Source organism: Pan paniscus, chromosome 16, assembly GCF_029289425.2.
Source record: "Pan paniscus chromosome 16, NHGRI_mPanPan1-v2.0_pri, whole genome shotgun sequence".
In the NCBI taxonomy this organism is placed as follows: Eukaryota; Metazoa; Chordata; class Mammalia; order Primates; family Hominidae; genus Pan; species Pan paniscus.
The window spans coordinates 64,475,122-64,501,989 of record NC_073265.2 but is presented as its reverse complement, the minus strand read 5'-3'; the positions used below and the strand labels follow the sequence as shown (position 1 = coordinate 64,501,989).

Genomic DNA, 26,868 nt, shown 5'->3' with positions numbered 1-26,868 from the left:
CTTGCCACACCTGCACCTGCGTCCTCCCCTCCCCGGCCCTCCCACAGCTGCTGCAGCACGCCTGTGCTCTGTGCTTGCCTCACCAGCTCTCTGCTCACTTTTCTCTCTCCCGTTTTCTCTCTGCTTTCTCTCCAACTGCCAGCTGATCAGGTCAGGCAAGTCCATCCCGTCCTGAGAGCCCCAGCCCCACTCTGACCTCTAAACAGATCCTCCTCTTCTCGGAGGCCTCCCTTTCCAAGCCTGCCTGGGCGGGTGTCCTATGACTGGACAGTGGCTCCCCAGCCCCAAAGCCAGCCCCCTTCATCTGTGACTTAGTCTGTCCTAGTGGTGAGCTGATCCAGGTGTGACCATTGCTGAAAACTTGTGCCCCCTCTGTGGTATGCCCCTGCCCTGTTCTATAAATATCTATAAATACTCTCTCTCTCTCTATATATATATATGTATATATATATATGTGTGTGTATATATATGTATGTATGTATATATATATACACACATATATATATACACATACATATATATATATACATATATATATATATATACACCTACACATGGCTGACCGCCTCGCCTCTAGCACTGGGAATCTGTCACCGTGCTGTCCTTGTGGAGTTTTGTGGCCCAAGAAGAGGAAGGTCTCCCCTGACACTGCCCCTCCAAAGTGTGCCACCTCCAGTGAGCCTCCCTGTCATGTCCGGCCTGTGGACAGCCAGTCCCCCGCCATCCCTCCCACCCCCAACCAAGCATGGGGGTGCTCTGCAGGCAGCTGTGTGGCCTGACAGTCTCTACCAGTCCTGCTGTCCCTCGGCTGAGAATCAAACACATTTCTGGATGATGGGGAATGTGTCCTCTGCTAGCTGTGTTCTCTGTGGAGCGCAGGGGAGGGAAAAGGCCAAGCCATTTCTAGGGTGCTGTTGGGAGGAGTGAAAAGGCCACACACCCTTTCCAAGGGACACTTTTCCTGGAAAGCCCCTGGAGCTTAGCTGGCTTTTATCCTGCGAAGCTGGCTCTGGCCACTAGGGGGCAGGGCCATGAACTCAGCCTGGAGGAGCCTGCGGGGCAGCCAGCACTAACAGGCCACCAGGTACACTGGACGGACAGACAGAACAGGCCACCGGGTGCAGACAGGCGAGGGAGGCAGGGGGATGGAACGGAGGATGCCTGGGGTGGAAGTCAGTGCCCTTGGGTGCTGGTATCTGTCTTCCCGGCCACTGCTACATCAGGCTTCTGAGCCTGTTGGCTGTCAGGGCCGGACTGTGCCCTATAGGCGCCATGGCAGTCCCCGTGAAATCCACCAGGTGTCACCAGGCAGCATACAGGTAACAGGCCTGGAAGGTCCCCAAGAGCCCAGCTGGACATGCTCAGACACTCTAGGGCTCCTCGTTCAGTGGCACAAACTCCAGGACCCAGTGAGGGACACGGGAATCCACCAGGCTGAGCAGTATGGCTAAATCCATTTACTCCAAAATGAAAAGCAAAATAAACAGGAGTCACATCACCAGGGAGCCACAACCCCATCCCCGCCTCCTTCCTCTGTCCTATGCTATCAATAAATAAGTTTCCCAGCCACAGATAATGATTAGAACCTCCTCCTCATATGCCAGCTCCAACCTCCGCTAGGTACAATACAGGGGGTGGCCCTAGCCCCTGGAATATACAAAGTGTCACACAGATACTATATGTACACTGCGGAAGGGGGTCCACCCCAGCAGCCTGTGCCCTCGCCTGCTCTACAGTTAGCCCCACTGTCCCGCCTCAGCTGCCTCTCTGAATAAGAAGATGGGAGCCCCCTGAGGGAAAAGTTGCTTTGGTGAGAGTAGGGAGGCCATGAGGCCTCCTCCAAACAAACCAGCTCCACCAGCCTCTGGCTCTTAAATAATAATCATCATCATCCAGAAATTTAAGGACTCAGCCCTGGTCAAGGTGGCAAAGGGTCTGTTTTTCTCCCCCCATTAGACAGGGGTCTTGTCTTGCTACCCTAATGGTAAAGGGGTGACTGGGAGGGGGTGGTAGGAGCATGGTAGGGACAGAGACTCCAGCCCCACTTCTCCAGGCTTATGCTGACAGGGGCCTGCTTTTATTTATTTTTATCCCATGACTTATTTTTTAATCCCATAATTTCTTTTTCATAATACTTTAAGCTTTTTTTTTTTTTTTTGAGATGGAGTCTTGCTCAGTCGCCCTGGCTGGAGTGCAGTGGCGCGATCTTGGCTCACTGCAAGCTCCGCCTCCCAGGTTCACGCCATTCTCTTGCCTCAGCCTCCCAAGTAGCTGGGACTACAGGCGCCTGCCACCACGCCCAGCTAATTTTTTTTTTGTTGTTGTTGTATTTTTAGTAGAGATGGGGTTTCACCATGTTAGCCTGGATGGTCTCGATCTCCTGACCTCGTGATCCACCCGCCTCGGCCTCCCAAAGTGCTGGGATTACAGGCGTGAGCCAGCGAGCCCGGCCCTTTTTTTAAGCTTTTCATAAAACTTTTACGTTTTTTCCACAACTTTTTTTGCCACAACTTTTCCACAACATTTTTTATCCTGTAACTTTTTCATCCCACAACCTTTTTTATCCCATAACTTTGGTTTGTGTTCTTCAAATAAACACACTTCATGGTTACATTACAATTTTATAAAAATAAAAACTGATTATCTCATGCCAAGCATGCCCAGCATTTGCACAGTCTCAATACCTTTAACACCACAGTTTTCAAGACACACAAAATTTTAAGGCAAAAACAGCACTTTGCAACAATTTAATAATTTATTACATTACAGTAGCATCACAGTAGCAGTGAATAATGCCACTTTAGGCAACAGTGTTTCAGTATTTCCATTATACATTCTGTTTACAAGAATTCATAAATTGGTAAAAGTCATTCTAAGAAAACTTGGCAAATAAAGCTTTGCATTGGAATTGGCATTTCTTTCTCTACTTTTCCTTCCCCCAGTTTCTTTCTTTTAAACTACAGTATTCATATTTCAAAATGTCTTAACTTATTTTAAAACTTAAGATAGCAGTTACATTTTTGAATAGTTATATTCTTTTAAAATGACTCTTTAAGATAAAGTTTTAGAGAAACTATTATGGATAGGGCTGATTTACATTTTCACATTTTCTAAATATCAGCTTTGGTTTTAGAACTGACTTTTTTTCATTTCTGGAAAACCTATCAGATTTAATCAAATACTTTAAAAATGATTATATATTGCAATCTTTAAATCAGTTTTTAATTCTTTACTTCCTACAGAAATTCAAATTTATTCAGTTGAACCCACACTTTAAAATTCTATGTTTCTGATTAAACTCTACCCTTCTAATGTTGCCTTCTAAGCAAATTGAAAGCTGCCTTATACTGAATGAGGAAGAGAACAAATACTTGGCTGAATGAGGTATTGCAAAGGAACGCATGCACTTTGAAGAAAGACTTAAGTTGTTGTCATACGATTTACATGCTATTTAATTTTTCTTAAATATATGACAAAATACCTACACAAAGAGTGGTATTTCAGTTAATACAGTACATTTATTTTCCAGACTGACATTCAGCTTAAATATGCCAGTGTGTGATTTAATCCACAGGTACCTGATGAACACATTCTTGTCAGATTGGTTACAGGTGCTAAAGGCTATCTGAAGGTCATTCCTAGTCATTTATATTTATCAGGGTAAAAGTGAAGTGATTTGAACTATAAAAATACCTTTGAGATAATTTATCAATGTTTTAGGTAAACCCAGTTTCAGAATTATAAAGAAAAACTGTTAGACCAAATAAGGTGGCTAATTAACAGTGATATGATTTCTAGCCCAAGGGTCTAAATTGGACTCAAACTGTCTTTAAACTGAACTCAAAGAATGCAAAAGTGGCAAGTTCAGAAAATAAAAGGCAAGAACAGGTCTTTAAGTCCATTTTAAACCCTCGGGCTAGAAATCGTCCTACTGTTAATTAGCCACATTCGTTGGTCTAACAGTTTTTCTTTATAATTCTGGAACTGAGTTTATCTAATACATTGATAAATTCATACAATTTGGAAGAGTCAGTTGAAGTCACAAGGACTTAATATTTGCACTCTTTCAGTGAATGCAGGCACATCTGTTATTCCATCTGTAAAATCGTATTATTGCTCTCCTATTAATGTCATATGTATAAAAGTATCATGAAGATGCCAAATGCTAAAAATGGAGATGGTCTAGTCACTAGAAATGCCCACCCCAGGGAGTGCACACACATCTCTCCCTGCATCCTAATAATGTGACGTATTTTGGAACACAGACATTAGCACTTCATGAACTTTTAGCTGTTGATTCTTTCCCAAGCATCTTCAAGTTATGATTTAGGCAATGTATGACTGAAATAATTCATTCATCACGTATAGGCACATTAACATAAATATGGCACAAAATATGCCTCTAACTGAAACCGAGAGGTATAAAAACATCTTTCACTCTTTGTGAAGAACTTTGTGAGGAAACATAACTCTGTGATTGTATACACACTTTTCCTCATAATACTTGGACATTCACAAACATTAGATTGCACGGCAGCTTGTAAACATTTTAAGTTGCATAAACTTCACCTTGATTTTCATGTGTAGTATAATACTGTGTACTAAAACTCCTTTTTGTTTCAACTAAGTACTCTCACATATATTGGTTTATAATAATGGTTGTTATTATTTTTAAAGTGTTTTCCATTCAAAGAAAAGAAGTAAATTCCTACGTCAGAGTAACTAATGTGGTTGAAGAATAGGTATTAGCCAGAGAGGTCTAGATGATAAAATCAATCTTCTAGCCTCAAAGAAGCTCCATGAACATAGAGGAAGGCCAGGTGTCACACAGCTTTCGTTCACTCGAATTCATTCTTGACTAGTGCCCGTATGCCTCTTCCAGGGACATTTAAACTCTTAAAGGATTTCTTCTGATCTTTACTAAATACCTTAAGAAGAATGCCAACCAGTGCCCTTTTGTGTACTGGGACATATACTCATGTGATTAAAACAGGTAACATGAACTCTGACTTTAAAATGTATTGTAGATATAAATGCTCTAAGCTAGAAAAGGTTTTCCACATCCACAGTCAATGATGGGAGCCTTTCATTCCTCAGAAATAATCCCTTTTTAGGTCATCGAGAAAGGGTACAACTGCTGCAGCTCATGATGCAATATCTTCATGAGCCCAGAGCACACACAAATCCTAAGGGAACTACCATAGTACAGAGCTCATTCTTGGCACCAGAACAAATGAAACACACTGTATCCTGCACACACCTGCCAGAGCAGGCCACTTTCCTCTTCTGTGAGATTTAAAAAGCTCCCCAAAATGTTATGACTCCCATCCCCAATACGCAGAAAATAGGGGAAAGGCTGTTTCCAGTTCTCAGCCTTTAAACAACTCTAAATGTCAGTACTCACAGTGGCATATTACAAAGTAATAAACGGTGCGCACTTGAGGGCAAACCACATATTGAGCTAATGAAGAGCTCACTGTGGTTAGGATTCGATCAAACGTAATAGCAGAACATAAACACATTTTATCTGAATTCTGTAATGAATATACGTGCTGCAATAACATTAAAAAAGCATGGCAGCCTGTTCCAAACCAGCCAGAATAGTTTTGTGCAAATAGTGGGTCTTTGTGTGTTTGAATTCCCACCACCTAAGGGCAAACTCGATATGCATGCTAATGACCTACAATTATCAAGTAAAAAATAAAAATGCTAAAGGATACCAGAAAGAGCATCAGGGAAAGACCAACTCTCCCTTAACTTTTTACAAATAAATTTAAACGGTAAATTAGAAACACAAATAAATGTGAGTGGCTCTAGCATTCAAATGGAGTAAATGAATTGTGTAGGAGATGAACCCCGTAACTTTTTGTTGTTGTTGTTGTTTTAAATTTCTTGACCAGCTCTTAGAAGATGATGATGTTTATCTCCCTGTTCTCGGCTGCCTGGTAAAAGAATGGCACGCAGGGTTTGCTGGGCAAGCCTGGGTGCTCCTAGGTGTCCTGCATTACAGGAGACAGCTGCACGATCTGCTGTGCAGTGGGGTTGTCATGGGGAGAGCCCTCCCTGGCCGCTCCTGGTGCAGGCTCCACGTTGTTGTCCAGGCTCACTTCATAAAAATCTTTGGAGAGAGGGAGGCGGGGGTCTGAGCACAGTGCGAGCCTCCCCTGCTCCTGCCTGCCCACCCCGCCTGAGAGCTCTACTCACCATCCTGCTCACCGGCAGCCCCAAGTTCCTGGGGGGCTGGGGCCCCTGGAGTGGGCTCATCAGCAGGGTTCTGGGCAGCGGTGAGGAATTTGCCATGCCCCTCATGGTTGCCCACAAGGAGCAACACCAGCTCTTGCAGCTCCAGCAGATTCACCTGAAGGGAGGGGTGCTCAGCTCCCACCCTGGAGCCTGCGCCAGCGCCCATGCCCACCCCCACCCCCACAGAGATGTTGCACGCCCTACCTTCATCTCCTCCTCCTTCTGGGCCAGCCTGATGACATCCTCCATCTCCTGGTGCCACGTGTTTGGCACTGCCCCCTGGCTTTCATATACGGTGAAGGACTCTCCTGCAAGAGGACACGGCTCAGACACTAGGGTCCCTCCGATGGCCCTGCAGCTCCCCGTGCCCATGCCCTGGCCTCCTGCTCACTCATGCCATCTGTCACTCCAGAAGGCTGGACGAATCCAAGCTCTCGTCTCTCCACCTGCTCCGTCCCGTCTGCCTTCTCCTTCGGGAGGTCCATAAAGCTGCTCTGGAGCCAAAATAATGGGGTCACATCTCGGGAGTGACCTGTTCTGCCCCGCCCCCACTTTTCTTGGCCCATGCCAGGACTCACTCACTTTCAGCTTCACCATGGCCTCCTTCAGGGCCCGGTAGCTCTCCCCACACACAAACTCATCTCCAGTCCTCCCTGGGGCTGGGGCCTCTGCCTCTGGCTCCTTCCAGGCCAAGGCCACCAGATGAGCCAGGTGCAGGCAGCACAGCCTTCGCACCTTCCGCTGCCCACATAGCCGTGCCTGCTCCTCCTGGGAACTGGTTCCAGCGGAGTTGAAAAATGCCACTTGAAGGCAAGAGGTGAGTATTCTTGTAGGGGCATAGACAGAGCAATTGAGGCAGGAAGTTGGAGCACAGTCCCTTCCCTTGGGGCCTCAGAGAGTGCACCTGTTGGTCACAGGTGACAAGGTGTCTGACCACTGGCTCCCAGAAGGGGTGAGGGGCCACAGAAATCAGAAGGCGGGAAAACCAAGAGCATAAGGGGCTCTGGGAGGGACTACAGAGGAAGGTGGCAAAGCGGGGCAGGGAAAGTCAGGCTCACCGTGGCCTCCCGGCTCTCCAGGTCCTCTGGGATGTTTGGTGTGGACCGAGGCACCTCCTCCTCCTCACTGTCCAGATGTTCTCCTCCATCTCCTGTGGGGAGGTGGCCAGAGGGGTCCTCAGACAACCCAACAAGGGAGGTACTGTGGGCCTACCTCTGTCCCCACCCTGACTGTGTAACCCTGAGCCGGCCTCTCCCCAGAGGGGAATGAGCTGCTGTTCTTTATTTTTCCTTTTAAGAACAAGATCTTGCTATATTGCCCAGGCACAGTCCCACTACCAGTCGGTGCGGGAGTCCTGACCTGCTCCCTTTCTGATCTGGTCCAGTTCATTCATCCTTAGGCAACCTGGTGGCCCCCTGCTCCCAGGAGGTCACCATATTGATGCTGAACTTAGTGCGGACACCCGCTTGGCATAACGACCAGCTGTTCTAAAGGTCTCTTCCAACCCCTCAATCCTATGCTGCTAACAGTCCCCCCTTCCTCCTGGGGCTCTCTCCTCTTCCTCTGAGTGGTCTCCTGTACCTTCTCCAGGGAGAGCCATGAGGCTCAACTGAGTCTCCAGCTGTTGGTCCTGCTGGCTGGCAGCTTCTAGGTGCTCCTAAGGGGACGGGAAACAGAGTGAGAAGGCATGGAGGTTGCCAGGTCATCCCCCTCGGGGCCCCATCCTCAGCAACTCCCTCCCCTGGGTCTCCTGCAACTTTTGGTGGGCCATCTCAGCCACCGCTTTGCCCCAAGCTTCCTGCTGCTGCAGCTGGTCCACGAGCTGGGTCTGCAGCAGTAACTGCCTGTGCAGCGCCTCCTTCTCAGAGGTCAGCTGCTGATAGGTGGCCATGTACTGCTGCAGGTGACCCAGGTACTAGTCTCGCTGCTGCTGCAGACTCTGAGACTCTTGGCTCTTCATCTCCACCTGCAGGAAGACCCTGGGCATGAGGGCACATGGTGGCTGGCTTCCAGGTTCTGGGCCCATTAATAGGGTAGCTAGGGCACTGTGGGGCTCTGTCACCTGCCCAGGACCCTGGTCCCTTGCTCCAGGCCTAAGAGGCTTCCTCCCTTGCCTAGAACCCCATACCTCCTTCCCCAGCCTCAAATCTCATGTCCTTCTTCCCACCATTTAAACTGTAGGCCACAGACTGGTGGAAAAGCAGAGGGAGCCAACCACCATCTGCTAAGTGTGCTACATGCCTAATGCTTTCCAGGTATTCTCTCATTCAATCCTCAGCACCTCTGCAAGGAAAATGCTAACTTCCTTTTGAAGTCACAGAAACAGAGACTTAGAGATGAACAGTAGTTGAACGGTGACCAGTGGAACCCAGGCCAGAATCCAGTTTGAATCTAAGGAGGCTTTTTTGTTTTGTTTTGAGACAGTGTCACTCTGTGGCCCAGGCTGGAGTGCAGTGGTGCAATCTCAGCTCACTGCAACCTCCACCACGTGGGCTCAAGCGATTCTCGTGCCTCAGCCTCCTGAGTAGCTGGGATTACAGGCATGCGCCACCATGCCTGGCTAATTTTTTGTTGTTGTTGTAATTTTAGTAGAGGTGAGGTTTCGCCACGTTGGCCAGGCTGGTCTCAAACTCCTGACATCAAGTAATTCTCCTGCCTCAGCCTCCCAAAGTGCTGGGATTACAGGTGCGAGCCACCGTGCCCCAATAAGGAGCCTCTTGTACCACTGTCTCTTCCCCTGTGACTGGGGGCTCCATGCCTCTAGCTGGGATGATGATGTCCCGATCTGGGAGGAGCCCAGGGCTACCCACCTCTAAAAGTCAGAGGGCAGGAAGCAAGAAACAGTCATAGGGCTGCCCTGGAGGGTGCTGGGGTCACCTGCCTCCCAGCTGGAGCTGCCTTTGGCCTGGCACCTCCCCTCCCCAGAGGCTGGTGCCCGCCTCCCAGCCCTTCTTGGATGGGGTGGAGGTTACCATCTCCTTCACCTCGTCTAGCTTCTCCTGCAGCTCCTTTACTTGCTGCTCCAGCTGCAGTGTGCTCTTTTTCTCGTTGTTCTGGACAGAGAGAAGCAATCAGTGGCCATCCACTGCAGCTGGAGACACCAGACCTTGGTGTCTGCCTCCCATATCACCAGGAAGGGTGGAGGCAGGTTAGAAAAATCATCCCTTCACCCCCACAGCCATCAGAGCAGAGCCTGATGAGCTGTAGCTCACAGGTGCCTTTAGAAGTACAATTTCATGTGAGGGCTACACTGGCCCATTTTACAGGTGGGGAAACAAAGGCCTGGAGGGATAGGGATGAGGGCAGGCTCCCCAGGTGGGGCAACCCACCAGATCCTCGAAGCTGCACTGTGGCTCGGCCAGCTGCTTGTCGAGCTTGTGGTTCTGAAAGGGCACGAGCCTCTCCTCCTGCTTTTGTAGCCTCTCCTCCTTCTTCCACAGCCTCTCCTCCTGGTCCCACAGCCTCTTTTCCTGCTTTTGCAGCCTCTCCTCCTCCTTTCGCAGCCTCTCCTCCTGCGTGTGTAGCCTCTGCTCCTGCTTTCGCAGCCTCTCACCCTGCTCCTGTAGCGTCTTCTGCTGCTCCCGAAGCCTCTCGTTTTGTTCACACAGTCTCTCCAGCTCCCGCACCCTCTGCGCCTCCTGCTCTCGGAGCATCTCCTCCTGCTCTCGGATCATCTCCTCCTGCTCCTGGAGTTTCTCCTCCTGCTCCTGGAGTCTCTGCTTTTGTTCCTTGCTCAGGACACTCAAGGCCTGATTGTTTTCCACCTGGGATTGGAGCTTTTCCTCCAGACCTTCCACCTCCTGCCTCAGGTGTTTGGCCTCATCTTGTAGCTGTTCCACCACAGAGGTCACTGCTGGGGGCACCAGGGATAGGGGCTCAGCTGAGAAACAAAGCAGACAATAAGGGCCTCTGGATTCCCCAACCCCTCTACCCACCCCCACCTCAAAAAAAAAAAAAACCTCCTCTTGATGCACAGCTCCTCTCAGGCTTCCCAAACTTGGCCTCACTGCTAATGATTCCTTGCACCCGATGGTAGCCAGTTTCCAAGCCACTTTCACATAGAGAGCACTGTGGGTGGCTGACAACGGGCACTCCTCCCTCTTTGCTGATGGGGACCCTGAGGCTCATGGAGATGACAAAACTTGCCGTCTCCTGGCACAGACCTCTTTCCCTCTGCCTCAAAGCCCTTCCATCCACCCACCTCCCTGGGGCATTCTAAGCCACCCCCACAGACCTCTGATGCCAGTCCTGCTCCCAGGTCACACCAGCCCCATCTTACCCATCTGGTTTTTGAGTTCGGAGAAGCTCCTCTTCAGCTCCTGTATCCGATGTATGTCACGCTTCTTCTCTTCCTTCAATGTTCGAGCCTGCCCAAAGCACAGGGGAAAGGGCCCTGGAGAGAGGGGCTGGTGGCTGGATAGGCTACCATCTCACTCTCTGCCCCCATCTCCACAAAGCCCAGACCCATGACCACCTCTGGCTGTACTATTCCCATTTTACAGATGCCCAGAAAGATCCAGTGACCTATCTAAAGTGGGGGCTGAAGGGTCAGACCTCACCTCCACCGACATTTTCCACATCCTCTCCTGCCACCGGGCCCTCTCTCCTTTTATGTGTTTAGTATATTTGTCCTGCTCCAGCTGGACTTGTTTTAGTGACTCTGTCACCTGCAAGAAATGGGCAGAGAAGTTAGGAAGGGCTGTCACCAGTCCTCACCTGCTCCTGGCCACCTGGGGTCATCTTCCTTCCACATCCCTCCCTCTGCAAAGCCTCACCTGTGTCACGTGTGCGTTCAGCAGTGCCTGCTCCTTTATGGTCTGCTGTAACCGCCACTGGAGGACCGCTTCTCTGCAGCTCAAGGACTGGATGGTGAAGAGTGAGAAGTTTTGATCTGGGGAGCTCAGGCAGTGCCCCTTAAAAGGGCTAGGGCTAGGCTCAATATACATCTCGGTTAGTAAAGGTCAAGGCATTTCCAAGCCCGTGGCCTGGTTATTAAAAGAACTCAGTAAAGTTGGAAGGGAGAGGGAAAGAGATGGAATTTACAGCTGGCTAACAGAGGCCCAGAGAGATCAGATAATATTGCTATTGTTATTACTGTTATTACTACCACTGTTTGAACCTTTATGGAGTACTTCATCAGATTCCATGCTAGCAATCCCATTTAATCCTCACAACCACCATATGAGACAGTTACTAGGATTACCTCTATTGTGTAGATGAAAAACATCGAGTGTTCGAGGTTAAGTGCTTGCCTAAGATCACTTAGACAGAGCTGGGATTTGAACACCCAGGTCTATCCTATTCTCTAAGCCCATTTTTCTTGCTGGGGGTGGGGACACAGATAGGAAGGGGGAAATTAATCTTTTGTTCACTTTTTGAAAGGATGATACATTCATATAGTCCAAAACTCAGAAGGTACAGAAGGGAGGTGTCTCCAGGCAACCTGTTACTCTCTCCTGAGTTTTTTATGAATGCTTGCAGACATGTTTTTGTATATTATCATAGTACACACACACACAAACACACACACCCCTTTCCTCTCTCTACAGAATTGGTAACATACTAAAGGTGCTCTTCTGTACCTTCACAGAACAACTATCCAATACCCCACCTAGGACTTGCCCAAGGCCACAGCCAGGAAAGGGCAGGGCAGGCACTTGGCCTCTGAGCTCTGCATCCAGTGCTCACTCCCCATAGTGCCCCCCAACTCACCCACAGCAGCTGACTCAGCCCCAGGCTGCCTCTAACAACCATACACAAAAGTAGTGAGAAATGACCATGCTGCCTTCTGGGCAGGACACTCCATCCTGCAGAAGGGACCTTTAGGCTCACTCCTCCATCTGGGAAGCCAGGCTGCCAGGGGATGGGGCAGCTGGTTGGACTCACCCTGTCCTCTTCCTGCTGCTGTGTAGACACAGCACAGAGAGCCCGCTCCAATTCTTGAATACGCTGTAAGGCGTATTGCAGGCGGCCAGCCAGATCCTTGGACTCTTCTGTAATGAGAGAGGTTGAGATGGGGCCCAAAAGACTCCCCCAAAGACTTGTCAAAGTGCCAGGTTGAAGGATGACGGGATGCCCAGATTCCCACCTTCGAAGTGTCGGGCAGCACGTTTAGTATGGTAAAGGATGGTCTTCAAGTCTGCCTTTTCCAATGTGAGGATGTTGATTGTCTGGAATTGAACGTTTGGGAGAAAAGCCAAGCAAGTGCTGAAAGGGAAGGAAAGAAACATTCTCCAGAGGACAGGAGAAAGCTCCCCACCCTCCACTCACCTCTAACTGCTCCATTTGTGCTTTGTGTATTTCATTGTTTGCTTTCTTTGCCTATAGGAAGAGGAAGACAGAGCTCTTACCACAGGGAGGCCGAGATGGCACAGCAAGAGGCACGCCCCCAGAATGCCACCAATGTCCCAGGACAGGCCCACCCATGGGACCAGGTTATCAGGGACCCTATGGGGATGGAGTGGAATCTGAGGGGTGAGCCTTCTTCCCCAGGCTGGGAGTGGGCAAGATGAGACTGGCGCCTCTGCATCTGAGTGCCCCTCAAACCCAGCAGTCATGTTGTAAGCAAAGAAATCACGTTACTTCTTCCAGCTGATGTTCCACTTGTTTCTTCTGCTGTTTCTGTGGGGAGAGTCAAATTCAGGTGACTGAGAGTGGCCCCCTCAACTCTATTCCCCAGACCTGGAAGCGGTAGGCAGGGACCAGGAATGGATTTTAAAGGCAACATTCTCAGACCCAATGGCGACACAAACTGGTCAACCCTCTTCAAGCACCCGAGGACAGAGGATTTGGGTCTTTGTTGGTTTTTGCCCAAAGCCACAGAACTCAAAGTCTGAATCTGGATTCTCTCAAAAGGACAGTAACATAAACCTCTAGAGAGGGAGTCTCAGGAAGGCCCACCCTTCTGCCAGCTTGTGATTTAGAAAGGTGCCTTCATTCAACAAACAGTTACTGAGCACATACGGGCAAGCTATGGTTCTTCACAGCAGATATAGGATGGAAAAGGACAGACAGGAGCCCTTGGCCCTCAGATTTCCATTCTAGGGGCCTTTAAATCTCAGACTCTCAGAGCTAACAGAGAACTTTGATGCTCTACCTCCTCCGGAAACACGAGCCCAAGGAGGACAGGTGGCTTGTCCATACTCAAAGCAAATTAGGGACTGAGTAAGGGCAGAAATACAGGGCCCCTGACAACCAGTCAGGCTAGCGCTTCCCTGAGAGGTGACAACCCCAGGGCGTGTGTGGCAAGGACTGGAGCAGGGGTGTCTGGAGAAGAGAGAGTCGGCAAAGACAGTGACAGAAGAGCCATGCTGCATGCTCCTTGCTCTGGGGTCCCTCCAGGTGAGGCCTAGGTGCTCCAGCTCCCCATTTGCCCTTGGCACAGGGACCCCCAGCCCCTTTCTTCAGGGCCCCAAGGGGAAACTAAAGCCCAGGATTGGCAGCATGGAATCAGGGGACCCCACTGGACTCTTACCAATGATTCTATGTTTTCATTGAGTTGATTGATTGTCACGGAGCTTGACTCCAGGGCTACTGCTAGTTCTTGGTACTGGCTCTGAGGCACATGCAGAGAGGAGGAGTTGGAAGAGGATTGTGGGGAGAGGTAGAGAGAACAATCATTAGGGCTGGGGTGTGTGTGGGCTGTCTCAGCTGGCAGAGGGTCACCCAGCCCCCACTGTGAGAGGAGGTTGGAGGGCTGGCCTGCAGAGTCACTGCACCTCGGCCCAGGGCCTCTTACTTCCAGATCCTTCAGGGTAACAGATGATGCAGGAGTAATAAAAATGAGAAATTAAAAAAAAAAACTTACATGGGAAATAGTTATGTATATAGAGAAAGTATAAAAACAGCAAGGAGCCGGGCACAGTGGCTGACACAGGTAATCCCAACAGTTTGGGAGGCTGAGGGGAGTGAATCACTTGAGGTCAGGAGTTCAAGACCAGCCTGGCCAACATGGTGAAACTGCATCTCTACTGAAAATACAAAGATTAGCCAGGCGTGGTAGCAGGTGCCTGTAATCCCAGCTACTCAGGAGGCTAAGCCAAGAGAATCGCTTGAACCCAGGAGGCAGAGGTTGTAGAGAGCCGAGATCACACCACTCCACTCCAGTCTGGGTGACAGAGTGAGACTCTGTCTCAAAAAAAAATAAAAATAAAAATAAAAAAGGCCCAAACCCCACATGCCTGCTCTGTACGTTATTCCCAAATTACTTTTAAACTTTTAGGTCTCACCATTTCCAAGATGATAAAAGATGCGGGGAAGGAAAAAACCCAATCAATCAAGCAGGTGAAGAAGCAGACAGAAACAGGCTGAAGGTTAATGGCAGCAACATAAAACAAGGCAGAGGCCAAGTATTCCCCAAACCAGAGAAGCCTCAGGGCCATGCGTAGCTGGAGACAGCAAGCCAGAGAAGGGTCTTGGCACTGCCTCACCTTCCACTTGTCCAATGGGGGAGTGCTACCCCATTGGAGTAGTTAAGGTTGGACACCAGCACCTGTAGAATGTCCTGAATCTACAGGAGGTGACAAGGGAAAAACAAGGGCAGGAGGTGAAAGACAGAAGTGGCTTAGAGAGAAGCAAGAAAGTCAGGATAGGAGGAAGATGTGGGTTCAGGAAAAGGAAATGCTGAAGAAAAGCAGAGGAGATTAAAACCATGGCCTGTGCCATTCTTCCAAATGGCCACCTGCTGCCTTGCCAGGGGCAGGAACAAATAGATGGAAAAGTCCCCTGAGTGACGCAGTCACAGAGTGGAGTCAGCTGACCAATGCAGCTCTTCATATGCTCACTGGACCCCTCTCCTCAGGCCCAGGACATGGGCGATGAATCTGGTAGAGCTCCAGACCTCCACCTCCATTAAAAAAAAACAGACTCCTGAGTAAGAGCTCACTTGAACTAAGGGGACTCCAGCTAAAAAACAAGTTTGAAAGGCACTGATCTTATCCAGTATCATCTTACAGAGGAGGAAACTGAGGCCCAGCGGAAGAAGTGATTTTTCTGTGGTCACCCAACAAGCTGGTGGCAAGTTAGATCTTCTCTTGCTCCTAGTGCCTGGGGCTCTCCTCACCACACCCTGGGCCCCCTTCAGTGACTCCTAAAGGGACAGCCTGATGGCAAGTGGCTGTACTCATTAGCCCAACTTCCCCTTGAGAGTGGGGATCAGGAAAATCAAACAACAATGATCATTTCCTGGGTATCCTGGGTGTTTACAGCAGGCCACGTACTAGGGGTTAACATGAAAACAACAACAATAAGGAATCTCATTTAAACTTCACAAATGGAAGTCAAACAATACTACCCCTATTTCACAGATGTGAAAAGAGAGGCTCAAAGAGCTCAAGCAACTTGCCATAAATCAGATCGCTAGCAGATGAAGAAGCAGGATTCAAACCCAGAATTCTTAACCAGTACCCAGCAATCTCAACAATTACCCTCTACTGCCCCTTGGGCCCCCTGTCCCCAGGAGCCTGGCCAGCCAAGACTCACATCCCCAGGTGAGTGGCAACCACCAGAAGTGGTTGCCTCAGGGCTACTGCCAGTTTTTTTCTTTTTTGTCTTTGCTCCTGCTGGAACACCAGGGCTCTTCCTTTGCTGATATTCTTTTAGCTGTGGGAAAGAAGAGCAGTAATACTCATGAGAACCACCAGCCCCTACAGCCACACCCTCCTTACAGTTTTTGCAAAATACTCTTATACACCATCTGATTTAATGCCACCAACAACTGTACAAGGTGTTGTCACAATCACTTAGTGACTGAGAGAGATTGATATTATGGCTAAAAAAGGAGGGGGCAATAATGGAACTTAAACTCGGTCTTCTGACTCCAAGCTCTGGGGTTTTGCCATGATCAGCAGCTGCCGGGGACCAAAACCAGATGCAGAGGAAGAAAAGTAAACATTACATAGGCAGGAACTACACGCTGTGTGGTTTAGAGTCACACATCCTCACATGTCTGTTAGTGTGAAGAAGTGCACCAGTATCTCTCAAACTTTTATATCAATGTGTCCTCATGGCAGAAGGCAGCTTTTTTGTTAAATCTGGGAATTTATCAGAAAGAGGACAACCCAAGTCTCATTTCAGAGAGAAGTCTGGTATACTCTTAGAAACCTATGTGAGGGTCATCCCTAAGTACATTAATGCTTTTTCTCTCTCAAGAGAATCAAGGGAAACTGATGCTTCAGAAAGATCTCCCACATTTATCCTGTGGCACTCAATGTACCCCAAGTTGAGATGATATGAGGAAGATTCAAGCTGTCAAGTTCAGTTTCCCAAGATCTATTCCACAGAAGATGAGCAAATCTCACTTCAGAGACCACTGATTGAAGGGCAGTCTGGTCCCAGAACCGTGGAGAATTAGAATATGAGGTGGAGAACTCAGAAAAAAATGTTCAAGTCTCTCTGGAGAGTAGAAGCCTGGGAGAAAACCAAACCAAACCCATTCTCCCATTACCACCCAGAGATACTGTCAACGTTTTGAGCTCACAGGGGAAGTGTAGGCTTTTCACACTGTCGATGTCTATGTGAAGGGAGTAAGGCAGCCTGAAACCTCTTGCTCCTAGGTCCCATAGTCCCCATTTCCCTTCTAGCTGGAAATTTGTGCTGTGACCAGAGGAACCAGAAATGGGGTGAGAATGCTTAGGGGACTGGGTTGTAAGATCAAAGGCCAGTCTTGCAGCAGTAATGACAGTTCCTAGGGGGACTGTGACATCACTACATTCCACTCCTCCTGGGGGTGGGGGGAACCTCATCAGTGCAATGGCTGAGTTGCCGATCCACGATGGGGGAGGGGGGATGTGGGGCTGGGACCCAGGTCCTTGGAGATGCCAGTCCAGAGAGCCCAGGGAGGTCGGGCTTGGGTCAGCAGGAGGGGAGAGCAGAGTCTGCTCAGGGAACCCCAGGCGTCACCAGCCCAAAGTCACCCCGGGATGACTGGCGATGCTGGGGGGTTGGGGCTGGGGGACCCAGGTCCTTGGAGAGGTGAGCCCAAAGAACCCAGGGAGGTTGGGCTTGGGGCAGCAGGACCTGAGGGCTGAATATGGAGCAGGGAGCCCCAGCAGTCATCCGCCCAAAGTCACCGCAGGGTGATTGGCGAGGGCAGAGGCCGGGCTGCTTGCTGAAGGGGTGGGGCTGACTGACAAGACTTTGGTGGGGGGAGCCCAGCCCGGTGTGCCTCAAGAGTGGTATGGACTCTGAGAGTGGTCTTGTCATCAGGGGGGATCTCTGGCTAGGTTGGGGGGCCATGACCTTTTTCTTGGCTTTTTACCTTTTTCTTGACTGCTGCCAATTTGTTCCATCGAGTTTCTTCTGGCATCATGGGGTCGGGAGGGAGGGAGGATTGGGGCCACATCAGCGAACACCTCCAGTCACGTACAAGGCTGCTGTGTGACTGAGCCAGAGGAGGCGTAACCAGGGCCACACTAGAATGCAGAATAGGGGTGTGGCCTTAATGCTTCGATCCCATTGGTCAATGAGAAAGATGAAAAGGAAAGGAGGCGTGGCCAGGCAGCAGTGTGTCCAGAGGAACCTGTGACATCACAAGGAAAGCTGCCCATGCGACTGCTGTCCCCGCCCACTCGGGGAGAGGGGCGGGGCCTGCCTACTCCGGGAGAGGGGAGGACCGGCTTTTGCTTTAAAATGTTAAAAATAAACTTTAAAAAATATATGTGTTTATACTTTATATATATGTGTGTCAGTGTGTGTGTGTCTACATGTTCCTCCAGAGCTGTCTTCATTATCCAGCTTCTATGCATGGTCTATGATTTTGGCCTACATTTTTCATCTTCAGATGGAGTATAAGAATTACCAGTATTACCCCAGTGAAGACACAAATCCTATAAAAATGGAAAATCCATAGCATGTTTGATGATTAATGAATGAAGTGGACTATATTATCCAACATTCCAATAAGGTAAAATAATCACAATGATTTCTCGGTTTTGGAAAAAACATTTCTCTTATTCTCCTACATTATTAAGATTTTTTAAAAAACAAGAAACATGTCTAATATCTTTAAAAACACAAAGCTTTTGGGCCGGGTGTGGTGGCTCACACCTGTAATCCCAGCACTTTGGGAGGCCTAGGTGGGTGGATCACCTTAGGTCAGGAGTTCAAGACCAGCCTGGCCAACATGGTGAAACCCCGTCTCTACTCGAAATACAAAAACTAGCCAGGTGTGGTGGTGGGTACCTGTAATCCCAGTTACTCGGGAGGCTGAGGCAGGAGAATCACTTGAACCCGGGAGGCAGAAGTTGCAGTGAGCCAAGGTCACGCCACTGCACTCCAGCCTGGGTGACAGACTGAGACTCCATCTCAAAAAATAAAATAAAATAGTCAAAAATAAATAAAAACACAAAGCTTTCCATTTAATAAGCACTCAAAGCTCTTTACTGGTTTAAAGCAAATACAAGGCCTATTTTTCTAGAATCACCTGGCCTCTCTAAGCCTTGCAAATGAAACTGAATTTCTCACTTGATACTTGGCTATGACTTGCAATCATGATAACCAAGAATTGTGTTATGTCACTGTGTATCGATTGTTACCTGAATTCCACACGAGGCTGGGATCAAGGGTTGAATCTTTCATGATTTGCTCCATAACCTGTGAGCTTCTTTTCCTACACCAAACTAAGCTTTGTTCTAGAGTTCTACAATTTACAGTTAGTAGACAAGAGTGGTTCTCAAAAATGTAGCCTCTGGACTAGCAGCACCAGCAGAACCTGAGAACTTTTTATAAGTGCAAATTCTCAGGCCCCACCCTGCACATGGTGAATCAGAAACTCTGGAGTAGGGCTCAGCAATCTGTGCTGCAGTCATCCCTCCAGGTGTTCAAGAACCTCTGGCATACGGCAGGTAGAAAAATGTGTTTCCTTCTGTAGGTCCAAAGCCAGGGATACCATATGTTCTGTCTTGATATGAAACAATGACATGCAATTAAAAGACATAAATCTCCTTCCTATTCCCACGCTCCAGCCAATGTGTTTTATTTTTATGAGTTAAATAAGAAAACAAATGGCAATCAGAGATTCAGCCAAAAAAGTATGTTTACAAGTGTCAGTTCTCATCCAGCCTGATCTCACACAATACCATTTACACCCTCTTACCTCTCAAGTTTTTTAAAAAGTGTCTTCACAATGTAAGTCTCAGGCACACTAGCAGTTCTATAATAAAACACCAAGTAGATCAGAATGTCCAAACTTACTAGAGAAGAAAAGTGGAATCACTGGCTGTATTTTCAAATTGCATTCAACAGGAAATGTAAGTTTTGAATTCTTTTCACCTTCACACTTCCAAGTTAATAGCATTAAATCAGAATACTCCATTCTTCCAAAGCCTCCAGCCAGGCAAAGTTTTACTGTATTACTTCTTGCTTTCGATAGATATAAAGCAGAGTCCTGGTAGGCACATTTTGTATGCCTGCAAAGATGCAGAAGTAAACAGTTCCATCTATTCAATATTAAAACAAAAGTCCTGCAAACCTCGGATGGTGAGTGTAATACTTCAGCACTAGCACCAAAGCCTCAAATATAAAAAGATACCAATATCACCACTAGCAAACAAAATGAGCTCTCGGCCGGGAGCAGTAGTTCACGCCTGTAATCCCAACAATTTGGCAAGCCAAGGTGGGAGGATCACTTTAAGTCAGGAGTTCAAGACCAGCCTGGGCAGCATAGTGAATTCGCATCTCTACAAAAAATTTCAAAAATTAGCTGGGCGTGGTGGCACACACCTGTAGTCCTAGCTACTTGGGAGGCTGAGGTATGAAAATTGCTTCAGCTCAGGAGTACGAGGCTGTGGTAGCTATGATCATGCCACTGCACTCCAGCCTGGGTGACACAGCAAGATCTAGATAATTACAGTCTGTCCTGCTCCTGTTTATGTTAAAATGCTTTCAATCAGCAGGATAAAAATTAAGTGAAATGTGACTTGGGAGCCTGGCCAGAAAATAGGCAATGGAGAAACAGGCACTTCCCACAAGAATAAAAATGGCCAATAAGCACATAAAAAAGATTCAAGGCCGGGGCCGTGGCTCACGCCTGTAATCCCAGCACTTTAGGAGGCCGAGGTGGGTGGATCACCTGAGGTCAGGAGTTTGAGACGGGCCTGACCAACATGGTGAAATCCCATCTCTACTAAAAAATACAAAAATTAGCCAGGCATGCTGGTGGGCACCTGTAATCCCAGCTACTCGGGAAGCTGAGGCAGGAGAATCGCTTGAACCCAGGAGGCAGAGGTTGCAGTTATCCGAGATTGCACTGTTGCACACCAGCCTGGGCCATAGAGCAAGACTCCATCTCAAAAAAAAAAAAAAAAAAAAAAGTTTCAAAAGCACTAGAAACCAAATAAACACAATGAAAACAATGAGATTTTCTCCTTAAATATCAGCAAAGAGGACAAATGGAAGGGGGACACTGGAGCTCTGCCCCTGTTGGGAGTATAAACTGAACCAATTTTTCTGCAGGATAATTTGAAAATTTCTATTAAAAATCTTAAAACTATTTTATGTAATTTTCCTCCAGAAATTCTACTTCTATGACTTCAGCCCCAAAATGCTTGCTTGCGTCCATTAAAATATATATATAAGAAAATTTACTTCTGGGGTGGCAATGATTAACTTAATATACATCGAGCTTTTAAAAAGATGATGCCAAGGATATATTTACTGCCATAGAAATATGCCCAAAACATAGTGACAAAAGACTATATATTACGATTCTACTTTTTAAAATGTTCATATGCATAAAAAAATATAAAAAGCAACAAACCAGAATGCTTTCAGTGGCAAAATTAAAGACTTTTCTTCATATTTTGTCTTCCAAATTATTACAAAAAGAAAGCAATTTTCTTTATAATCAGGGAGAAGTAGTATTTTCATTTATTTACATATAAATTTCTTTTCTTTTCCTTATTTTTTCTCATGTATGTATCACATGTACCCTAGAGAGCTTGAATCCCTACCTCTTGAGGTAAATCAGACCATTTCCGTCTCTATCAACTTGCCTTTTTTGGACATTTCAAATCAATGGAATTATACAATATGTGGTCTCATGTCTGGCTTTTTTACTTAGCTAATGTTTTTGAGGTTGGTCCATGACATATAACAGGTTTTGGTCGTTTGTTCCTTTCATTACTGAGTAGAAGTCCATTGATGGATATATACCACATTTTGTCAGCAGAGAACATTTAAACTTTGCTTTCAACTTCCCGTGGTCTAAATGAAACCCCTGGAACACAGGACTTACAGCGAAAGCTGCTGTGCATGTCAAAAGAACTACTTATCAGAACCAGCTTTGTCATCAGGAGCCTGAACTGCTGCAGAAATTTTTATCATTTTGCAACTTCCTTTTTACAAGCAGCTTTTGTGCTACTACACATCAGGACTTTTGAAGCATCTGATACATCCATCTAATAAGTATGAGCATGTGTCTGAGTGGACAAGTAAAACCATCTATGCTACACTGCATATTTTTTCCTCCCCCAGACTGGACCAGGGAATCTCTCAACTTTCTAGAGTATCCTGCCTCCATTGACAAAGCTGAACAGTATTAAAGATCCTGCTGCCTTTGTTAGGCAGATTTGGAAGGGAGGCCCAACAGCAAGGGTGGAGAGGAAAAAGAGAGGGGAGCTTGTGGAACAGGAAGCCCCCTGGGGTCCGCGCATGGCTCCCAGCTGTTGAGGATGTTGTGGATGGGGAAGTGCTGATGGTGTCCCGAGGCAAGCCTAGCACCTGCACTGGGCCCAGAAGGTCTTGACTTTGGCCCCTTACCCACGTTCCAGAAGTGTTTACAAGCTGGTTTTGCTTTTCTTCTTTTCCTAAATAATCATTACTTGGTAGTTAGTTATTAACCTTTCTTTGGGAGAGGGATGGGGCTTTAAAACTGAAGAGCATAATTTTCATTCAAATATCAAAAATGGAAAAAAGTTACTTTGTAAACAATTTTCTACACAAACCAAATGGCAGCTGTTGAGAATCTCAATAAAGTGTTAAATGCATTTGCTGCTGTTAGAAGAAATACAGAAAAAAGTTTTTAAATAAAGAAAAAATGCATTTGCTGGCAGTGGTACCATTTGCCCAAGGTTGGGTCGCGGTGCCATCATACTGTGGTGGGGGGTATATGTGGTGTATACGTGTGAAACTTTTCATCTCAGGATGGATCATAATGTGAGCTGCAGTTTTCCTTCCAAATAGGGCTACAAAGTAGTAAAACATGGGCTTGGAAGTGACAGACCTGAGAATCAGCCAAGCTTAAAGAAAAACCCAATAAAATTAACTTTTAATAATCCTGAGGTTGGTTTTTGAAATAATAGATACAATGATTTACTCTAAGCATCAGTTTATGATTTTGAATCAGTAATACATACTGTCTCGACCCTTTTTTTTTTTTTTAATGGAAACAGAGGTTTCACCCAGAAAACCCCAAAACAGTGACTTTTTTTTTTTTTTTTTTAAAGACAGGGTGTCACTCTGTTGCCCAGGCTGCAGTGGAGTGGTGGATCTCAGCTCATGCAGCCTTGACCTCCCACCTCAGCCTCCCGAGTAGCTGGGACCACAGGCACCACCGTGCCTGGCTAATTACTGTATTTTTTGTACAGATGGGGTTTTGCCATGTTGCCCAGGGTGGTCTCAAACTTCTGGGCTCCAGCCCTTCACCCACTTCAGCCTCCCAAGGTGCTGTGTCTACAGGTGTGAGCCACTGTGCCCAACCTGCAGTGACTTTTTGAAATGTAAGTTCAAGCATCTCTTCTTAACTCCTTTAATTGGAGGTATCTCTTCTCTCATTCTCCTCATCTTTGGTGTTCCCCCCGAGTTCACTGCTGTCTGGATGTACAACATATGTTTCAAAGTCAAGCCTGGGTGTGGTGGCTCATGCCTATAATCCTAGCACTTTGGGAGACCAGGGCTGGCAGATCACTTGAGTCCAGGAGTTCTAGACCAGTGTGGGCAACACGGCGAAACCCTGCTTATATTAAAAATACAAAAAATTGGGCATTTCCGGGAGTGCTGCATGGAGTTGGTGTCAGCCGCTTTTGGCATGGCGGCCTTTTCCAGCCTGGCTGGGCCTATCCTGTCACTGAACCCACAGGTAGATGCTGAGTTTCAGAAGGAGGTGGCACAGGTTTGCAAGCGCATAACCCAACGAAAAAAACAATAACAACCGGCCGGTCACGGTGGCTCATGCCTGTAATCCCAACACTTTGGGAGGCTGAGGCAAGCAGATCACCTGAGGTTGAGAGTTCGAGACCAGCCTGACCAACATGGAGAAACCCCGTCTCTCCTAAAAATACAAAAATTAGCCGGGTGTGGTGGCACATGCCTGTAATCTCAGCTACTCAGGAGGCTGAGGCAGGAGAATCGCTTGAACCCAGGAGGCAGAGGTCGAGGTGAGTTGAGATCTTGCCATTGCACTCCAGCCTGGGCAACAAGAGTGAAACTCTGTCTCAAAAAAAAAAAAAAAAAAAAAGAACAACTTTCTCCTGGAGTAGCCTATGTGCGCCACCTACCTAACCTACTGAATGAAACCCAGATCCTTTCCTATTTCTCCCAGTGTGGCACTGTTACAAGGTTCAGACTATCCAGAAAGAAAAGGACTGGAAATAGCAAAGGCTGTGCATTTGTGGAGTTTGAGTCTGAGGATGTTGCTAAGATAGTTGCTGAAACAATGAACAACTACCTGTTTGGTGAAAGACTCTTGGAGAGTCATTTTATGCCACCTGAAAAAGTACAGAAAGAACTCTTTCAAGACTGGAATATTCCATTTAAGCAGCAATCATATCCATCAGTGAAATGTATAATCAGAATCTGCACTTCCACAAGAGCTACGGATGGAGGAGTGATTTAAAAAGAAAGAAGGATTACTCGGGAAGAAATTAGCTTAAAAAGGAATTGATTATGATTTTCCTTCTTTGATTTTACAGAAAATGGAAAGTATTTCAAAAACAAATCGTCAGATGTCTACAAAAGGCCAGGTTTTATGTAAGAAGAAGAAAAAGGTTTTAGGTACTCCTGACACTCCTGAGAAGACTGTGGATACCTAGGGCCCCACACCGGTTTGTACATCAACATTTTTAAAGAGATGAAAATCTGAAGTGGCTGAAATGAATGATGATGATGAAGATAATGAAATAGTTTTCAAACAGCCCGTATCCTGTGTAAAAGAAGAAATACAAGAGACTCAAACACCTACATATTCACAGAAAAGAAGACGAAGAAAAAGCAATCAGTGATTTTCAATGTATTATATATAAGATTTCTTCTGAACAATATTTTTATGAGAAAAATACAAAAAATTAGCTGGGCATGGTGGTTCATGCCTGTAGTCCCATCTACTCAGGAGGCTGAAGTGGATCACCTGAGCCCAGGAAGTTGAGGCTACAGTGAGCCGTGATCACGCCACTGCACTCCAGCCAAGTCAAGTCATTACATTTATCTTAACCTATTCTAGGCTGGCTTAAGTGGGATTTGTATTAAGAATACAATAGGTAACCTCACAGACATCTAAGTACAGAACTCAAAATACGACAACACCATGGAAGGACTGGGCTGGGAGGTGATTTTTCTCTCCTGCATGCCTTCACTCTGGACTTCTGCTCCATGCTTGTGCTTTGCTCTGGAGATGAACATTTGGCATGTGCTCCAGGCTCCTCCAGCCTCTGAGGCTTTGGCTTGCCCTGGCAGTATCCCTGGTCCCAGTGTTACTGGACCTTTCCATACAGATGCTTCTCTGCAAAAAATCTATCGAACACTCTGTGTGTCATTTCCACTGAGCAGGATAGAGAATCTGATCTGCCTGGCAGTGGGGGTGGGAGTTCCCTAGTTGTCCCTGGATTTGTAGTGCTGCCCTTTCCAGAGACTCGAGGAGGGGCCGGATATCCAAAAAGAGAGTGTGGGTGGGAATCAGTAATACAGTCTACTTCAACAAGAAACTATAAAGTAGAGGCGGCGGCTCATACCTGCAATCCCAGCACTTTAGGAGGCTGAGGCAGGCAGATCACTTGAGCTCAGGAGTTTGAGATGAGACTGGGCAACATGGTAAAACCCCATCTCTACTAATAATACAAAAAATTAGCTGGGCATGGTGGCACATGCCTGTAGTCCCAGGTACTTAGGAGGCTGAAGTGGGCATATTGCTTGAGCCCAGGAAGTAGAGGCTGCAGTGAGCCGAGATCATGATGTCACTGCACTCCAGCCTGGGCAGCAGAGTGGGACCCTGTCGCAAAAAAAAGAAAAAAAAAAAAAAAAAAAAAAAGGATAAAGTGGCAGCATCTCTATGCATGACTGAAGTTATGCTTTCCATCTATTTTTTTCCACCTTTCCTTTTTTCTCTCTCAAACACTATATCTTAAGATTGTCCTCATGTTATCAAGTACTCATAAGCATTATTTGAATGGTTGTATCATAATCCATTATCTGGACTCATTGTCATTTATCCATCTGCAGTTGCTGGAGATACTGCCCTTTCTGCCACACTCAGTCACGTTCTGACCTTTCACTGTGTCCAGTTATCTACTAATACCCATACTGGTCATTTAGGACTTAAGAATAAATAGTTATCATGGTTCCTAACACTTAAAAAGAATGTATCTTCCTAAAAATAGGAAGGCTTTGTGGTTATGATAATTTTAAAGCAAAATAGACAAATTGATGTTGAAATTAATGTTTTGTTTTATTCTTGTATCTATTTTTCACTTCTCTGTCATTTTGATGGATAAAGTTTCAATTGGAAGGATTTTTATTTCAAAATAGAAATAGCATACGACATGAGAATGGGAACTCTGAAAGGTTTAACTTTCTAATTTACTAAGATTGTCACAAAAGCTACTGATAGTCAATCATGATTGGCCTGTATTGAAAGTGAGTTAACATTATGTACAACTTAAGCACTATACTTTTTATCAGATATAGAAAAATAGGTGGTGGGTTTGGAAAAGTATTGGGCTAGGAGTCAGGGAGCTTGAGTGTTAGTCCCAATCCTGCTTCTTCGGCTGAGCACCCCGAGGCAATAATTCAGCAGCTATTTCTTAAATACCTAATGAATTTCAGGCTTTGTAGTTGGGCTGGGAATATAGACATAGATACTGCATTCATGATTCTCCAAGCCTCCCTTCCTCACCCCAGTTCACAGTGAGCTTTCTTATGCATTGTGTAAATTTGTCTCCTAACCGGCCCCAAGTCTGTCTCTAACCTGCTTCCCAGGGCTGTTGTGAGGATCAAATGAGAGAGAATATGTGTGAAAGCAAATTCTAAATGATTTGAAAATGTAATAGAAGTATGACCCGTGGAAAATTATTTAAAGATCCTTAGAATTTTAGATAAACAGTACATTAACCTGAGTTCTCTATGGTTTTTATTTTAAATAGGTATGAAAGTTTTACAATGGACCACTGATATGGTTGAAAATCTTGGCTTGATTTTTCTCCAAGAAAATGACACAGTGTGATTAATTTTCTAAAATTGCCAGCCAAAAAAAACCAAAACCTTTTTTGAGTTGATTGACTGGATCAGTCAAAGGAACGTTGACTGTATAATGGAGAAATGTTTTCTGTGTTCACTAAAAGCTTGCCTTTGTTTGATTCCGGCTGCAGCATATTGTGAGTGATGAGATCTGTGTGCAGGTGACTGACCTTTACCTGGCAG

General features: G+C 46.6%; 1 protein-coding gene and 1 pseudogene across 1 annotated transcript; one reads left to right on the top strand and one right to left on the bottom strand.

Annotated features, from left to right (window-relative positions):
- Positions 1-720: 720 nt before the first annotated feature.
- Positions 721-20,893, bottom strand: LOC100970898 (golgin subfamily A member 6C-like). The gene is made up of 19 exons (XM_034939162.3): positions 18,424-20,893; positions 17,501-17,654; positions 15,724-15,843; positions 13,718-13,798; positions 12,826-12,864; positions 12,514-12,564; positions 12,332-12,413; positions 12,130-12,236; positions 11,019-11,105; positions 10,803-10,910; positions 10,523-10,610; positions 9,573-10,123; positions 9,228-9,296; positions 7,825-7,900; positions 7,302-7,393; positions 6,635-6,737; positions 6,448-6,551; positions 6,205-6,358; positions 721-6,118 (listed from the first exon to the last, which is right to left on the bottom strand). Exons 2-19 carry the CDS (start codon positions 17,582-17,584, stop codon positions 5,991-5,993), a joined length of 2,124 nt encoding a protein of 707 aa, XP_034795053.3. The 5' UTR covers positions 17,585-17,654; positions 18,424-20,893; the 3' UTR covers positions 721-5,990.
- A 1,407-nt stretch (positions 20,894-22,300) lies between these two features.
- Positions 22,301-24,458, top strand: LOC100968428 (MKI67 FHA domain-interacting nucleolar phosphoprotein-like; annotated as a pseudogene).
- Positions 24,459-26,868: the final 2,410 nt, after the last annotated feature.